This window comes from Acomys russatus, chromosome 10 (genome assembly GCF_903995435.1).
Source record: "Acomys russatus chromosome 10, mAcoRus1.1, whole genome shotgun sequence".
NCBI lineage: Eukaryota > Metazoa > Chordata > Mammalia > Rodentia > Muridae > Acomys > Acomys russatus.
In genome coordinates this window covers 67,457,993-67,476,247 of record NC_067146.1, presented here as the reverse complement: position 1 = coordinate 67,476,247, position 18,255 = coordinate 67,457,993, and the positions used below count along the sequence as shown (strand labels likewise).

The following is an 18,255-nucleotide window of genomic DNA, read 5'->3' as shown; positions in this document are numbered from 1 at the left end:
CTCTGGGGGGGGGGGGGGGGGAAAGAAAACAAGCCTGAGACAACCACCAGTCCAATTCCAGGGCATCAGACAGGGAAATACCTTAAGATGACCACCAGTTTGGCACTGCGCAGGCCCAGGCCCAGATGGGCTTCCAGGGCAGGGAGCAAGCCGGAGAGGAGATGAGCCCTGCCTGGGACTGCCACAGCCATAGCTAATGGGAACAGCAAATGTCATAAAGCCAGCATGGCTGCTTAACAAAGACCCAGTAAATCTGAGCTGAATGATGTGGTCACTGTGGTACGGCCTTCCACTGCTGGTCTTGATCTCCATGTGTTGCATGTTTGGGGACTTTTAATACTTGTTTAACTTGGAGATATTGGATTGGTGGGAATCTTATGAATCTTTTATGTCTTCTTCATGAGTACTGCTTCCAAGCTTCTGCAGGAATGTTCTGACCATAACACCCCTCCTGTTTTTAGGGAGCTATCCTTATCTGGCCCTACTTGAAGATCTGCGCCTTGGAGGTTGTGGCTCAAATAAAGATGCCAGAGACCTCCTTATGAGGCTCTGACTCCAAGATACTCTTGGAACGTCTGCCGCCGCACTTACTCAGGAACCAGATAATCAGAACAAAGCAAACTTAAAAAGGTAAACAAGATTCAGTAGGTGGGCTAGACAGATGGCTCAGAGGTTAAGAGCACTGGCTGCTCTTCCAAAGGTCCTGAGTTCAATTCCTAGCAACCACATGGTGGCTCACAACCATCTAGAATGAGATTTGGTGCCCTATTCTGGCCTGCAGGTGTACATGCAGGAGAACACTGTTTAATAAATAAATAAATCTTTAAAAAAAAAAAAAAGATTCGGTGGGCTAGAGGAGTTAGCAGCAGATCACATTAGAAGCCTTTTCCTACTACTGGCGGTCAAAGGATGGTGTGGATAAATGATTTTTTTAAGAGTCATGAAGTTTAAAAGTCCTCCCCAGTCTTAGAAAAGTTAACTCATACCGGATCATTATAGTGTCATATGACCAAGGAATAAAAGACTACCAAGATTAGACATGTAAATAAATTCTACAGATATAGAAAATATAAACATTGTATTATGCCAGAAATTGAATAATAATTGTAGCATCTTTGGCCTGAAGACTTTTCTTGGGCCTAATGACAATAAACACTCTGACCATTAAAAGTTGCTAATACACTGCTGCGAACATGGCAATCTGCCCAGGCTGGCTTGGACTTTTTCTCTCTGCCTAGTGCCCTTGAAACCAAAAGGGTTACCAGCCTGAGAACAGGCCATCATGCTTTGACAAAATATGTCCTTGAAAACTGCAAGATTGTTAAAAGTTGTATTGTGGGGTAGATGAGGGAAAATAATCATAAAAGATAACTCTATTCTGTCATGGTTTGCCAATGATGACTAAACTTATGACCAAAAGGAAGTTAAAACATGTGTTGGGGACAAAAATGATACAACCTATGATTTGGAACAGCATGCTGGAGTGCATGAGGGGACCAGTTCTACAGCTCCAAAACAGGATCTCTTTGGCACTAGGCAACAACAGAATACCCAAGAGGAGTCCCAGTGAGGTTCCAGTACTCAAAGTGTAGCAGAAGCCGGAGGCCTCCAACCAGTCCAACAACTCATTGCAATGAATATATGCAAGCAAAGAAATGTGGACAAAAGGGTTTACTGTGGGACACACTACAGCTTCCACAAGATTTTTTTTTTTCCCTCTGTTGGCGGGATGTTGCAAGGGTAGAGGGCAAGTATAAGGGGAGGAGGAGATGAGTGGATTGGGGTGCATGGTGTGAAATTCACAAGGAACCAATAATAAAATTTTTTTTCTTAATTTGGTAGTTACATCTTTTGTCTAATAGTTTTGCAGGTTTGGGGCTCGTTTGTTTTCCTTAACAGGGTCTTGTTATATAGCCCACACTGACCTCTCACTGTGTCCTCTCCAAGTTCTGGGGTTATAGTCTCTGCCACCATGGCTGCTCAGGTCATAGCCGACATTTACTCTTAGAACCTAGAATCCTCCCTCTCCTTAAAAACTGGTCCATTGCTGACTCAGGATCGTTTGCTATAAAGGTTCTCCCATTAGATCACCTCGGGCAGAGGTCAGTCTGTTGTGCTCCTGTGGGTCGTCCGCTGGGTTCTCTGTTCTGCTCCAATGTTCTAGGTATTCATCCCTTACAGTCCGTCTCATTTTTCAAAATCGCTTTGCCTATTCCACTTTGGCAATTTTAGATAAATGTTAACATTTCTGACAGCACTTTTACTAATTCTGTTCTGGGTTTGGGGAGAGTAAACAATTTTATTCTGAGTCTTCCTCATGAATATTGCCTTAGGGACTTCCAAGACATGACTGTTACCATTTGTCTTCCATTCACTTATGTCCACTTTGGCTTCTTTGCCCAGTATTTTGTAGTTTTCTCTACACACCCTGTTTTCTAAGGCTTTTCACTTAAGCATTTTCATGGTTGTTTGGGTTCGGTTTGGTTGGTTGGTTTGGTTTGGTTTCTCGCTGTTGTTTTGAGACAGAATCTCACTGTGTAATCCATGCAGGCGATGAACTCACCATCTTCCCTTTTCAGACTCGTAAGTTCAGTGATCACAGCACACACTACGGTGTATAGCTAGTATTTTCCTTTTGAGGGAAAGCCATTGTATACATGACTGGTCAGGGTTACACTGCTCCAGCCCAAGTGGGAAATTATGCTAGTTTACTCAAGTTAAATATATAGTTACTGGGGCTGGAGAGATGGCTCAGAGGTTAAGAGCACTGTCTGCTCTTCCAAAGGTAATGAGCTCAATCCCCAGCACCCACGGGTGGTGGCTCACAACCATCTATAATGAGATCTGCTGCCCTCTTCTGGCCTGAAACTGTACATGCAGGCAGAGCATCGTATACATAATAAATAAATTAAAAAAAAAAATATATATATATATATAGTTACTATATGACCCATTACTCTGCTCCTAGTGATACATCCAACATAATTGAAAAGTGGTACTCAAAATTATGTGGTCATGAATGCTCTTGGAAGAAATATTCCTAATAGTTGGAAATGAGAACAGTCCTAGTGCCTGTGATGGGATGAAGGCTAAACAAAGTGTTATGGGGACTGAAGAGATGGCTCAGAGGTTAAGAGCACTCTCTGCTCTTCCAAAGGTCCTGAGTTCAACTCCCAGCAACCACATGGTGGCTCACAACCACCTATACCCTCCAATGACTCCTCTGGTGTGCAGGTGTATATGCAGATAGAACATTCATATAAATAAATACAATTTTTAAAAGTGTGATGTGTGCATACAACTTGTGCTATTCATCTATAAAGCAGACGAGCTTCGGTTGCCTACGACAGTGGAGGTGAGGCTTGAGGACACTGCACTGAAGGGACTATACAAGCGGACACTTGTGTGATCCCATTTATATGAAATAAACATGAGAGCTGAGAGAACAGACTGGAGGTTGACACGGGTGGGAGAAGAGTGGGCAGTAACCGTTTGTACTTGGTGTCACTTGGGGGTGTCAGACTGTTTTAGAACTGCAGATAGTTATATAACATTGTAAATGCCAACTGTCCACTTAAAAATGGCTACTTAATAAAAATATAACTAAAATCTGTAAATGGAACTTAATTGTTTTGTTTTTTTTTTTTTTTGAAGATGTGCCTTTTAGTTTATGTGTATGAGCATCTTGCCTGAACGTATGGTTTTGTTTTCAAGATAGGGTTTCTCTGTGTAGCCTTGGCTGTCCTGGACTCACTTTGTAGACCAGGCTGGCCTCGAACGCACAGCGATCCGCCTGCGTCTGCCTCCCAGGTGCTGGGGTTAAAGGTGTGCACCACCACTGCCTGGCCCCAACTATGGCTTTTATAAACTGTCAATTTGTTAGTCCCCTTTCCTAATTTTCTTAGTGTTCTAATTGTGAATGGGTGTGTAGCCCCTTTTCCTTTTTTGTCACCAAAGTAGCTTGGCAGATTTGCAAATACCACACCATCATAACATCTCTGAAATAACCACTTTGTCATGGCTTACAACGCTTAGGTATAGCTGACTCCTATTAGCACCAGTTTCCTTAATAATTAAAAAAAAAATCTATACTCACTAAGAATACTCATCTGTATTTAAAAAAAATATTTATTATGTATACAGTATTCTGCCTGCACTCCAGAAGAGGGCACCAGATCTCATTATAGATGGTTGTAAGCCACAATGTGGTTGCTGGGAATTGAACTCTGGACCTTTTGGAAGAACAGTCAGTGCTCTTAACCTCTGAGCCATCTCTTCGGGCCCTCTCATCTGCATTTTAATTTTTAAAAATATTTATTTTTGTATTATCTTTGTCTGTTTGGGTGCCAAGCTAATACTAGCTTCATAAAAGTGAATTAGGTAAGGCTAGCAACTGTTTCACTTATTTTGCTGTCAAACTTATTATCTGAAACCAGCACGGGCACTTGTTTGTCATGGCTGTCTGCATCACAGATCTTTATCCATCACTCCCTTCCAAACTACCTGTCATCACAGCTGAAGTTTCTTGCAGAAAACATGAGCTGGATTGTGTTTTACATCTATTATGCCAATTTCTACATTTTAACTATATTTAGATTTTATTTTACATGCATAAGTGTTTGCCTACAGGTTTGTATGTGAACCACATGTATGCTTGGTTCCTGGGGCTAGGAGAGGGTGGTGGATTGTCTGGAACTGGAGTTATAGATGGTTGTGAGTTGTCCTGTAGGTAGTGGGAACCAAAGCCAAGTCTTCTACAAAGGCAGTGAGTGCTCTTAGCCACAGAGCCTCCAGGGCAGTGCCAATGCATACTTAGGTGGTTATACTTAATATGATGGGTGATATGATCAAACATAACCCTGCCATCTTATTTCTGCTTTTCGTTGATGCTGGCTGAATTCATGACCCTCCTGCCTCAGCCTTTCAAGAACTGAGATTACAGGTACACACAAACACACCAGCTTTCTTCTTCTCTTCTAACAGAAATAAGTTTTTGTTTTGTTTTGAGTAAATCCGTTCCTTATATGATTCATTGCTTGCCTGCTGAGGTGTTACACATTCAAACAGGACTCTTATCTTCCGTTTTCCTCTTTTAACCATGCTGTGTTTAAGGACCTTGGCAGTTGCTCCATTGTCAAGTATAAAGTATCAAGAGATTGACACAGGAAACCTGTTGCTTTAACCCTAATTTTTCTCACCATGACCTTTCTTTTTTCTGATGTTCAAAGCTCTCTTCTTTTATTATCTCTATTCTGTTTATTTTCTTCATTGTTTTGGGCAGGACAACTAGTAATTTAAAAATAATAATCTGTCTTACTTTGCCCTCATTCTTAGAGATTCTGGGGCGCTTTTGTTCCCCAGCTCTTCATGGTGTGCACTTTTTGCCATTTCTGATGAGAAATGTGCTATCATCAAAACTGCTTTTTCTCTGAAAGTGTTAATTCTCGCTATCCTAAAGAATTTTTTTATTTGGGCCGGGCATGGTGGTACATGCCTTTAATCTCAGCAGAGGCAGGTGGGTTTCAGTGAGTTTGAGGTCAGCCTGGTCTACAAAGGGAGTCCAGGACAGTCAAGGATACACAGAGAAACCCTGTCCCAGGTAGGGGCAAAAAAAGAAATTGTGATTTTGAAAACTTTGGCCACAGAGTGTTTGGTGAGCATTTCTTTGCGCTGGCTTGGGGTCCACTCAGTTTCATCCTTCACCAAAGTCAGGATATTTTGGCTTCTCTGCAGCCTGCCCTCTTCCTGCTTCTTCCTCCATGTCAGCCCTTCTATTATGAGTCACTGAGATTTTAGATTTCAGCTATACCTGAACCACCATTTGGGTCTACCTATCCTCCGCTTACTGAGGTACTCTGTCTTCACTAGCTTCCAGCAGGATCCCATTGCTTGCTGTGGCATTTTGATGGTGGCCATTTACTCGGTCACTGTGGGAAGTGAAGGCATTCTGATGAATAAGGCACTTTGGCTTGGTGATGTACACTTTGTTGTTGGGTACTGGAAATAGTCACAGGTACAGTGGTTCTGTATTAACCCCAGCTTGTGGCCAAGTCAAACTCAGGGCCTGACCCTTCTGAGCACTGGACACTAGGCAACTGAGCTAGCTCCCCACCATGGCTGTGTCAAAAGTCTTTAATAGACCATCCTTACAGGCATGCCCTTTCACCTTGGCATCTCTAGTTACCGTTTATCACCTAGTGTTGGATTTTCCTAGTTCTTGGAATGTGATCATCAACTGACATCTGAGCATGCTGAAGATTCATGGGGCGCGCCAGCTCTGTGTAGGTCCTGTTTCAGCTGGTTCACTCTGAAACTGTTCGAGCATGGACAGTGAGAGGAACCATCAGTGATGGGTGGGAGTTTAAGTCCCCATAGTTCTGATGACTGTCTGAGGGAAGGTGTTCCTACCAGGAGGCCCCTCCCAAGCTTTGACACTACACCGGTAGTGGGACAGCAGTCACAGGGTGCCTTATTATGCTTAGTGTGTGTGTGTGTGTGAAAATCCAGGCTCTCTCCTGGCCCTCCGCTGGCACTGTGAAAACTGGAGCCTACAGTGTTTCTCTATGGCCTGACTGGAGTGTTTGATCTCTCAGTGCTTTATATTGTCAGCCTGTCCCACTATCACTGGAGTAGGCTGGGTAGACTGTGCAAGAATTCAAGCATATCCTCCTTAGTGCTTCTGGAGTACTGCCTTGTTTAGTTATAAGCCTGAGCTGTAATGAGGCAAAAGAAAACCCAGAAAATTTAGCCCTCTGGGGCGTTGGGTCTTGAGGACCTTCTGAAGTCTATTGCCATCTCCTTGACCTTTCAATCTTGCCCCAATTTGTTGCATAAATAAGACACACGTTAGTTGTACTTAACCGGAAAAATAGAGAAAAGCACACCTAATGCATCTTCCCAGAAATCAAAGTCTCCACACGTCCCTACTTTCAATTGTTAGGGGTTTGTTGGTCATTTTTGAGAGATGTGGCTTCACTATATGGCCTAGGCAGGGCTCAAGCAATCCTTTCACTCAGCTCAGTGCTATGACAACAAGCACACAGTCCCTTGCTGAGAAAAGTTGTTTAAAAAATAACTGTAACATCTTTAAACCCTGGAAAGAAGTCGTCGGGGTGGGGCGGAGGGATAGGGGGTGGGAGCGTGTGCACAGAGGCCAGAGGCCAACCTTGGTGTCATTCCTTGGGAGCCATCTACTTGTCCTTGAGACAGGGCCTCTTACCAGCCTGGAGACTCTCCCAGCAGGCTAGGCTGGCTGACCAGGGAGCCTAGAGATCAGCCTGCCTCTGTTTCTCCAGCACCAGGGTTACAAGCATGTCACAATGTACCCAGGCTTATTGTTTTGTGTTGCTTTTGGTTTATTTGGTTGGTGATTTTGGACAGGGGTTCTAAGGACTGCCCCTCATGCTGGTGTACTAGCTAGCCACTTTACTAATGGCGCTATCTACCCAGCTCCGCAAAGGACTGGGGCCCGCAAGCAGGAGCCATGCTAGTCCTTCCTAAGGCTTCTGGTTTCTCATCTTACTATACAGGAATTCCCCAGGCCTATCTGTCTAATTCCAGGGCTAATGCTGCATTTGCACACCAGGGCGCTGGGGCCATTCATTCTCAGTTTTGGCTCACAATTCACCCCTCCCCTTTTTTAATTTTTTTTTATTTTTTTCTGGAAGAAGGGCTGGCACACCTTGAAGACTTCTCTTATTTTATCTGTACTCTAGGACCTAATTATAGTTTTGTTTTGTTTTTCAAGAGTTTTGTTGTTTGTTAAAGTGTTAAAGGGCCCAAACCACTGGTTACAAAAAAAAGAAAGGAATCCCTTGTCACACATGATGGCACACATCTATAACTAGATCCAGGAAGGGTGAGAGGCAAGACAATGCTGAGTGCAACGCCATCCTGGACCACAGAGTGCACTTACCTCTCAAAGACTAAGGACACCCAAAAACTTGATAACTTGATGAAAGCTAACACTCCCTGAGAGCCAGTCTCAGTCCTCAGCTTGCCTCATGTCCACTCAGGAAATCTTCAAAGTAAGCTTCAGATTCATGTTTTCTGTTATCCCTATTCATACAGGTGAGACACCTAAGGTGCAGAGAGCCAGAGAAGCTTGAGGCTCACAAGTGGACAGTGGGAGACTCAGTTAGGCCCCGTGGCACAGGACTGCAGTCCCAACTACATGAGAAGCAGAGGCAAGACTGTCACGGGTTCAAGGCCAGCTTGCCTCCACATTCCACAATACCACTTAACACAGACTCCACGAGGCAAGGCTGCTCTGTGTGATGTGAGCACTTGCTGGGAAACCCCTTAGAGCCATGAATGCACCATCTTTCCCCTTACAATCTTATTACATACTCTCCACAGTTTTCTTACTTTTACAAGCTGAACAAAAACAAGGACCAGGTCAGCAGTGCATCATGGCTACAAACCCCACAGAGCACACTGAGGTGCTCCCGTGCAGCTCGGGACTATAGCAGTGTCGGCAGAAGAATCCACAGCCATCACCACTTACACATGCCAGGGCCTCCTGGACCCTTTTAATTGTCTAGTCCCTGTTCCCATCCCAGTTAGCGCAAAGCCCCTTCCCAGCCCTGTTCAAAATCAATAGGTTAAAAATGAGAAGGTCCCAGATTCCTGCTTGCAAACACTAAAAACACTGTTCCTCGCACACAGAAATATCTTCAGATTCTGTTACGTTCTTGACAGTTTTGACTCTCCCTTTTTGATGATTTCTTCCATTTCGTCTGAGATCTTTCCTTTATAGTCATTTGGTTCTATTGCTTTTAACTTCTCTTGATATTCCAGTGGCAAACCATTCTCTTTCGCACCCATGCAAATAACCTAGGAATGATTGAAACAAGAAAGCCCTTTTAGTTAGGAGCATGACTTAGTGTCCCATAGCTTTGTCTGAACCACCAAGGTCCAGGATATTGGCTTTAGATGACTAAAGACTAGGTACGTTTAGAACCAAGACCCAGGCAAGGCCAGTTGCTCCTCATTCTGAGTATGACTACAGAAGGGATTCTTAAAGGAGCCTGAAGCATTGCCAAAGTATCAGTTCTAGTCAGCTGCATGATTTAAGATAATAAGACAAAATACATTGTTATGGCATAAAACTCACGTTTTAAGAAAAATCACATTCTTTTTTTTTTTTTTTCTTTTTTTCCTAGACAAGGTTACTCTGTGTAGACTTGGCTGTCCTGAACTCTCTTTATAGACCAGGCTGGCCTCGAACTCACAGAGATCCTCCTGCCTTTGCCTCCCCGAGTGCTGGATTTACAGATATACACCACAGCAACCAGCGAAAATCACATTCTTACAAAATTAAATTAAGTTTTTAAAAGGCAAAGCTTACAGGAAGCAGTTCTGCCAGCGCTGCCACCTACTTCTGCTTAGATAAGACACAGAGGACAAAGACAACTGTTCAATGGACTCTTAAGACTCTGAGCAGGCTGACCACACTGGGCACCACAGAGGCTCAGCACAGCAGCCAGGCCCACACAGGCCACACAAGCTACCTAACTAAGGGGCACAGGCCTCGTCCCACTTGGGTCGTGTGTTTTGGAGAGTGGCCTGACTCCAAACAGCCCAGTGATCTTTCCATTCAGGGAAGAAAATACTTTATTAGCAGAAGATCCATCCCCTGCCCACTCCCAGAAAATGAATCTGTCTGATGAGATACTGTTTGTCGAAGAAAAATAAAAGGATTATAAAAGTGTATGCATAGACCACTATACATATATAAAAGATATTATAAAACTACTAAAATATGTTTTTCTTATTTAAAACATTATTATTAAAACGTTCATGTGGAATTTTAAGTTCTTAAAAGCTTCTAAAAAGGAAATGCTCTAACTTAGCTCAATGAAATTAAAAAGATTCCAGATAGTCCACGCGGCTCACCTTCTTGTACTGTGGTGATGGGGGAGCACTCTCATAATTCGTCATCAAGTAACTTCTACAGGTTATTTCTTTCCCTTCTTGAGTTGAAACTTTAATTTCTATTACGACATATACTCCACTTTTAACTCCTTCTTGCCTGAAAGGAAACAAAGCAAACTTTAGCCACGTGGGACCTAAGGGGTCTGTGAGGGGAGATGTTTTACTCTAGTCTAAGATTTATCTATGTAGGCATGTTTGTTCACATGTGCTAGGGAATACAGAATGCATTAAGTCCCACCCATCAAACATACACAGCATTTTAAAAAGCAGAATTTCTCTGTGTAGCCCTGTCTGGCCTGGAACTCACTATGTAGACCAGGCTGGGTTTGAACATACAGAAATCCGCCTGCTTCTGTCTCCTGAGTGCTGAGGTTAAAGGTGTGCCCAGCCTTGTTTTTGTGGGCCACCATGCCTGGCACATTCAATATTTTAAAATTACAGTTGGCTTCTGGATCTACAGATTCAACCAACTTTGGATTCATATATGTTATTAATCCAAATATATTAATATATAAAAATTATATATATAAATATAATTGTGGTTTCAAGACAGGGTTTCTTGTGTAGCCTCGGCTATCCTGGACTCACTCTGTAGACCAGGATGGCCTCAAACTCACAGCAATCCACCTGCCTCTGCCTTAAAAAATTTTTTTTGAAACTTAGATCTGAACTAAATACAGATTTTTTTTTTTCCTGGTCATTAGTCCCTTAAAAGCGAAGTTGTTACAGTAAAGTGCACTGATGCTGGATTAGGCCGTGAAGTAACCTAGAGAGGCTATAGCACCTAGAGAGGCAGGTATGGGTAGGCTGTGTGCAAGTATCACACCAACCGATATTTTTGGTTGTGAGCCTAGCCTTTAACAGCTGAGCTATCTTTCCAGTCCTCACACCAATTTATCAAAAGGACTTAAAATCTGTAGATTTTGGTGTGTGTAGAGGTCGAGGCAATGCCCCGTGAACACAGAGGAAGTGCATTTGGTGCACTTCTAGCAGGCCTCTGCTGTGCATTTTGCCTGTCTGGAAACATGCTTCAGTATGCTCGTTTTTACCTTTGTGCCCCTGAAGCAGTACTCTCTAGAATACCAAACAAGAGTCCATGGTCTGACGGCAAGAGAATGTCTGCAGAGAAGGCACAAGGACTGCTTACTCTAGCTGGAACCAACTACAGCACGCCAGGCACTGTACTCTTTTCAAGGCCAGCTCCTGCCTGGCAGTCTGTACTGTATCGGGCACTCTGTCACACAAGTCGGAATTTTTGTTCTACTGTGCTGTTCAATGCCTTTATAAATTATCATTACTCATTCACCCGCAACCTCAAAGAATTTTAAAAAACAGACCCAACTCACTTTCAAAATCAATTAAAAATATGTAACAACTATAAAGTGCTCCATGACATTTTGCAATATGAGCCAGAAAGATAATTTTTAACAAGTCAAACAGAATTAAAAAATGAAGGCTCTCATTTTTTTTTTTTTTTTTTTTTTTACCTACGTGATTACAAACATCACCTCAGTCTTAAGTGTGACCCTTCTAGATGTGGTAGTGCTGTCGCGGTTTCTAACTGTTGTACTGACTCTGAAGAATAAAGACTGCATCTCCATCATATCCACAAATGGACACCCCCACAACTCGCGTTAAGTTACTTATTATTTTAACTTATAATTAGAAGCCACCTACTCATCCAGAGAACTTATATTGCTTTTGTTCATTTTCCATACTACTCCCCACACTTCATCGCCAGGACTTTGAAAAATGGTAGCTATACCTCCATGCCACCTCTCACTTGTTTTGCCTTGGAAATTGCCAAAGTCGAGCTTAAAGTCCTGCAAAGGAAACCAAAGTGATATGGTCAGTATCTACTTAAGCAAATGATTTGCCTTGACCTCCGCCCAAGTAAAACATTCAATAAACTGGAAAATACAGATAAACAATCCAAGATCCAAAATCTCAAAGATTATAGATTCCTTCTTATTTTCCTTTAAATATGAAGCTTATTCTAAACATATAGGCATCTAAACATTAAAACAAACAAACAACTCAAAGAAAGAATAAGCAGGCTACCAAGATGAGACTTGATAGCCTATGACCATATAGTGGGGGAGGAGGTCCCCCTCGGTCATAGACCTAGGGGAAGGGAATAGGGTAAAAGTGGGAGGGAGGGAGGAACGGGAGGATACAAGTGATGAGATAACAATTGAGTTGTAATCTGAATAAATTAATTAAATAAAAAATATTTTTTAAAACTTTAAGAAAAAAGACCTTTATATTCCAATATACCACACAATAGCTTTGGCTTTCATTTTTGCAAATGACATCTCAGTCCACTTAACTGCACATTTTTACTTGGACGTGCTGGGTGGTAGTTACACAGGGGTTATAATATACTTTTATGTCTATAGAGTACCTTACCTGCAAATCACTGTGTTTGCCCTAAGGGAGCTGGCATGTATATGAGCATTAATCTTCATGAACTGTACCAATTCATTCCCAGGAACCTAAGAGCAGCTAATAGTTACTGAGTATTTATTGTGTGCTCTATGCGCTAACTGTAACTTTACAGAGAGCAATGCTTTACTCAACTCACTGCAGAGAAAGTACAGCTTAGAAGGATTACACCTCTTCCCTAAGGTCCCATAGCTCACCGTTCTATCTTAGCTGCTGCTATTATTGATGGGCAAGCGGGGGTGAGGGAACCTGCCTTGTGTGGCCTAGGAAAACTGATGGCCTTCCATCTCTCCAGGGCTTAGTATTCCTTAGCAGGAAAATACAAAAGGACGGACTAAATGACAGTGTTGTAGTCCTTTCCAGTTTATATTATCCCTGTCACCTATGTTTTCTCAGAAACCTTGTTTGATACTCCAGGGAAAATGCTGGTCCAAGTGACCCCTCACGCAGCATACTGGGTATCTCAGCATCAGTAGATCTGATCGGAGCTACAATCCAGAGACTGGCAGCCTATGCAGCAGGCAATTTCACCCCATGTCTGGTTCCATGGCTCACTCTTGTATGTGACACAGGCAGCCACCTCTCCAGACCAGTGCTTTCTTCTGATTTGAGGTGGACCTGACCTTCTCACCTCTTTGCCAACTCCCCCTCTACTTGCGATCTTGGAATGTCAGGGTTTCTTGGAGTTCAGTTTAGGCCCTTTTTGAATTTAGCAATGTGCCCAGGACAACAGCCTCTAATACCATTGAATATTTCAGCCACCTTTAAAATCAGCCTACATCTCTCTATTCGGAGACTCAAAAGCGCTTGGAACAGGGCCCGGCACGCAGTAGGTGCCTAACAAATGTTTGCTAATAATTTTCTGTTTATGTGGTTGTCTAGGAAGCATCTCAAACTCAATTACGTTCAAAGTCAAATTTATAATTTGTTCCTCCCAAACCTGATTCTCCTCTGTAAACATCATCACTATCATCTACCTGGTTGTGCAAAAACTTGAGTCATATCTGCTGTCTCTTCCCTTCACACACATACTCATTAAGGCCGAATGATGTTATCTTCCAGGCATTGCTCAGAGCCATCCACCTTCCCTGGCACCACCCTGTTAGATCATGGTGGCACTCTCTCTGACACAAATGCGGCAAAACCTTAACTGGGCTTCCAACAACCACACTTGCCCTGTTCTGCATAGTAACCAGAATGCATTCTCAAATATTTAAATCTCACCATTTGCTTTCCTCATGGAAGAGGCTCCACTCACAGGCCTGAAAGAGACTATTCTCTGTGGCTGTGCTAAGACGTGATGAGTTCTTATCTTTCCAGCCCTCATGCCACATCTCCCTCACAGACTCCGGCTACTTCCTCTTTTCCCAGGTCCCTTCAACATGGTATTATTCTCTCTGGGGGTGTCTGGTCTCCACCTTTCCATTCAGGTCTCAATTTAAAAGTTTACTTGGGTAGGCCTCTGGTCATATATATCCGGTTGCACCTTGCATGTCCTTTTTTTAAGGCTAACCACATGCATAACTTATGTGATTTCTCCCTGTGCTAACTAAGCATTCGGACTCTCTTGCACACTTTTATGAGCTCCAGCTAGGGAGTACAGAGCATGGCTCCCATTTTCAAAACTTCAAAGGCTTGAAGTTGGTTATGAGATCACCTTGCAGTAAGGGCATGGGTATATGGTGAGAGTCAGCCAATCAGGGCACCCAGTAGAGGCTCTGAATTAGAGCTAGTGTTCAAGATCACTAGGGACTCCTCTCTGGGTTTCAGGAACTGCAGGGCTGTGGCACAACAGCAGGCAAGACCCAGTCCCATTTCGCATTTTCTAGTTCAGGAAAGCTTCCTGGGATGGGCTGGTCCACTCCTGTGATGCTGGCTGGACACCCCGCCACCCGCGCTCTCTCGCTCTCTCGCTCTCTTGCGCTCTCTCTCTCTCTCTCTCTCTCTCTCTCTCTCTCTCTCTCTCTCACACACACACACACACACACACACACACACACACAGGACTGCCTGTTTATTCGGTTCTGTACTCCAGTCTCTCAAGTGATCCCTTGCGCTCTCTTAACAGCTTTCCACAGCCCTCCTGCCAATCCCCTTTCTTAAATCAGCTGGTTTCTGTTGGCAGAGACCAAGAACTCTGTCTGACAAGGTTCGCAATGTTGGCTCAAGTTGTCAAAGGCATTGCATACACTTGGATTGGGCACTGGCAAAGTCCTCCAAGTAGCAAGGCTGCTCAGTCGTCTTTGTAACCCCAGTACTGAGCGACAGAAGACTATATATTAAATAAGCAAATGAACTATGGTCAAGAGCAATAGTTCACCAGAATTAAAGTTCATCAGAGTTCACCAGAGTTAAAGTCCCTCTGTCCTAACAGAGGGAGCACTGTAGTCACTATTGAAGACAAGACTCCAGGTCTTAAGACCTGGACCGTTCAGATCCAGAGGAAAAGACAGATACGCAGAATTTCACACGACTGTGGGACAAGTCCTGTGACAAAGGTATGCACAGGCAGAAAGCAGCTAGTCCTCAACTCAGAAGCACTCACTGAAGGCGTCCTACAGGATGCTCGAAATCGGTGGAAAAGGGCAGCCAGTGGAGGGCTGCGATCCCTGACGGTAGCCAGAGGGTCCCGCCAGAGGTCGCACCTAGCCCGCTCTCCTGGTGGCGGGCACAACGGCACTGACCTGCAGGCGCGCCACACAGAAGAACACGGCGGAAGGGTTTCGCAGGTGGATCCTCTCGGTCAGCAGGTTGCTGCCGTAGGCGAAGTACAGGAACGTCTCGCCCTCCTGGCCCGCATGGCCCTCACAGACGGAGCTCGCCATGTCCGCTTGTCCACGCCAGCAGTGCCAAGCACAGATGAAGGGGACCAGCCGGGGCCGCATAAGCAGCGCGCCGCCACCCACGCGTGGGGGGCACGGCGGCGGGCGGAGCTGGGGAGAGCGCGCGCTGCGGATTGGCTGCCGGATCGCTGGCGTGAGCCAACTACTGGGATTGGTCCGTCCGCACCGCCTCCCGCCCACTGGACCCGTTTCCCTATTGGATGCACTCCTCGGATGTCCGGCCCCCTGCCTGAGGCTGCGCTCATTGGCGGATCTAACGGGCAGCCCGAGAGTGGCTACACATGGTTGTCTTTACCCAGTCTGGCCTCTGTGGCCCTGGTCAGTACCCGGTTAGTGCATCCGGTAAGCTAGGCGCCCCGCTCAAGTGAGGCAAGGCCTCACACTGCTGCTGGGTCTATCCTGGAACTCGCGGCAGTCCTCCTGCCTCAGGTTCTCTAGAGTGTGGGCTACTGGCCACATGTTTTCTAAGGATCCTTCACACTCTGAAGTTGCCTCTCTGGATGCCTGGGGCGCCCTTCCCCAGGTTCAAATCCCGACAGGGCATTTGCTAGCTAGCCGCTTGACTGTGTTCCTCGGTGCTCTCCGTTTCGTCTTTTTAAGAACGAGTGACACAAAATTTCCATGTTGTTAATCTTGACAGTAAGCTAGGAGTGCAAACTGAAGGTCTAGAGCAATGGCTGCCCTCAGCCCTCAGAGATTAATCTAAATACTCCACACTGGCAGGTGCCAGGGTTCCTGGAGAAATGACTGAATCCAGGTCAAAGCCGAGAATGAACAATACCTCTTGGAAGAACCTGCTCCAGAATGGGAGAATCCCAAAACAAACAATGTCCTTCCTAATAGATCACTTACTAGACAAAGTAAAACCAAGTTGGGCACCAGAGCAACTGGAAACTATAAAATTACTACCCCTCACGAAGTAAACCAAATTAAAACAGAAAAGAGAGCCATATTGTCACAGTATCAATGGTGAACATTTCCTCACTTTTTAAAAAAATGGTTTTTAAATGTGGTTAAAATGTAACCATTTTTAAAATTTTGGTTATTTAGAGAAATGAGTGTTTATTCTTTTCTAGTACCAGCTGGTTTGTTTGTTTGTTTGTTTGTTTTTGTTTTTGTTTTTGAAACCCAGATAGCATTAGCTGATGAGGAAGCAGCTTTTTGTAAAGCATACTGGCTAAATGCCGTCTCTGTCAGGAGCATCCATGAAACTGCTTGTTGGAAAGGCCACAGGGGTGTTTATATGGTATCACTTATCCCCCAGGGCTGGCTGCTAGTCATGGTAGAGGGGGACCAAGACCATTGGTCTTGGTATTTCCTCTGCCCTCCACATGCACCCGCATACACACACAAAAAATTTTTTTAAATGCATAAATGCAATAAAGCATGTTTTTAGAAAGACAAGACTGAGGGAGGGCTGTTCGAGCTGAAGAGAAACTTGAGACATGATGACTAAATAAGATGACGTGTCCTTGATTGATTCTGGCTTAGTAACGCAAATAGAAATATATTTTAGGGACAACTGAAATTGAATTTGGATTGCAGTATTTGATATTAGACAATTGTTATTGTTTGTGTTAATTATTTGTGTTTCCGCAGTGAAATGAGTTTATTTTAGCATGCACACTGACATATTTAGGCTGACACATTTGTTATCTATATTTTAAAATTATTCAGGAAAATAAAAAGACAAAGCTAAATGTTCATGGGAGTGCTCTGTTTGTGGAGGTTCATTAGACTGTTCTTTTCTTTATATTTGTGCGTATTCATCCTAAGAAGGGAAAAATCAGGGGAAAAAAAAAAAAAAGACACAAGGAAAGCATTTGGCACCAGTGTGTCAACAGGCAATGGCTGTATAGTCTGCAGGTTGGAGATTGCTGTTTTCTCACCCCAACCACCAGGGCAGAACTGGACACACACTTGCTTATCTCAGAGGGTGAGCTCCTTGTCAGCACGCGTTCTCTTCATAATCCCAATCGTGTCTGGTCTCTCCTTCAGAGTACTGCCAAAGGCTCTGTTTTAAAATTTGCTTGCAACTACATAACAGTATTATTGTTTAGGGATTGGGGTTTTTTGTTTGTTGGTTTGAGACAGAGTTTTGCAGGGCTGTCTGGAACTCTCCATTCTGTCTCAATCTCCTAGGTGCTCAGATTATAACCTGTCCAAACACATCCAGCAATTGATGGTTTTTGTTTTCAAGACAGGGTCTCTCTGTGTAGCCCTGGCTGTCCTGGACTCGCTTTGTAGATCAGGCTGGCCTCGAACTCACAGCGATCCGCCTGCCTCTACCCCCCACCCCCCGAGTGCTGGGATTAAAGGCATGTGCCACCACAGCCAGCTTGCAATTTAATTATCTTAAAAGTTATTTCTTTCTCTTTCTGTATATCTTTAAGATGACTTAATTTCATGGCAATGAATTTTTTTTCCTTTTTGGGTGTGTGGAAAAAAATTCTAAAGTGAAGCACTAAAGCTTTCTTAAATTCTGAAAGTCTTGCTTATTTTAAATATTTATTTAGCTATCCCATGGAGACCGCTGTGCGCAAAGCAATATCAGTCAGCAAGGGGCAGTAGGCAGCAAGGGGCAGTAGGCAGCAAGGGGCAGTAGGCAGCAAGGGGCAGTAGGCAGCAAGGTTACTTCTGAGATTTGTACTTGTTTTATCAATTTTAACCAAACCCAAGTTATACCAGTTAACACTCACTGAACCCTTTTTAACGGGGGCCGTGGCCTAAAATCTCTCATTTATTATCTTGTTCTTTTCTGCAAAAGCTCTATACAGACAGCCCTGTTATCCTGCCACAGGTGTGGGCATGCAGGTTGTGGGAGACACTGGGTGAAGCAGGTTTCTTCATGGAGCCTTCTCCTGAGTCACTCCTGCGTCCCTCCCAGACTGCCCACCTGCAGCAACACCCTGGTGCTCCAGATGTGATAGTTAATAACCACTTCCAGAGACAATCAAAGATATTATGAAACAAATATGTTAGCCATCAGTCACTTGATCACAATGATACAAGGCCAGGTGTCTTCCGAGTG

General features: G+C 44.0%; 1 protein-coding gene across 2 annotated transcripts; it reads right to left on the bottom strand.

Annotated features, from left to right (window-relative positions):
• Positions 1-8,634: 8,634 nt before the first annotated feature.
• On the bottom strand, positions 8,635-15,296 carry Ggct (gamma-glutamylcyclotransferase). Of its 2 annotated transcripts, XM_051152329.1 has the most exons (4): positions 15,066-15,296; positions 11,614-11,759; positions 9,898-10,033; positions 8,635-8,835 (listed from the first exon to the last, which is right to left on the bottom strand). In XM_051152329.1, the coding sequence occupies exons 1-4, from the start codon at positions 15,264-15,266 to the stop codon at positions 8,686-8,688; spliced, it is 633 nt and encodes a 210-aa protein (XP_051008286.1). In that variant the 5' UTR covers positions 15,267-15,296; the 3' UTR covers positions 8,635-8,685. The 2 variants fall into 2 exon arrangements, with proteins under 2 accessions (XP_051008286.1, XP_051008287.1); XM_051152330.1 differs by lacking the exon at positions 9,898-10,033 and having other exon boundaries at positions 8,778-8,835.
• Between the last annotated feature and the right edge of the window lie 2,959 nt (positions 15,297-18,255).

Excerpts from the sequence above, each read along its gene's own strand:
- Ggct (XM_051152329.1), bottom strand. The coding sequence starts at position 15,266 with ATGCGGCCCCGGCTGGTCCCCTTCATCTGTGCTTGGCACTGCTGGCGT. Across the intron at positions 10,034-11,613 it reads AATATAAGTTCTCTGGATGA|GCAAGAAGGAGTTAAAAGTG; the intron begins GTAGGTGGCTTC and ends GTTTCCTTTCAG. Across the intron at positions 8,836-9,897 it reads CATCACCACAGTACAAGAAG|GTTATTTGCATGGGTGCGAA; the intron begins GTGAGCCGCGTG and ends AATCATTCCTAG.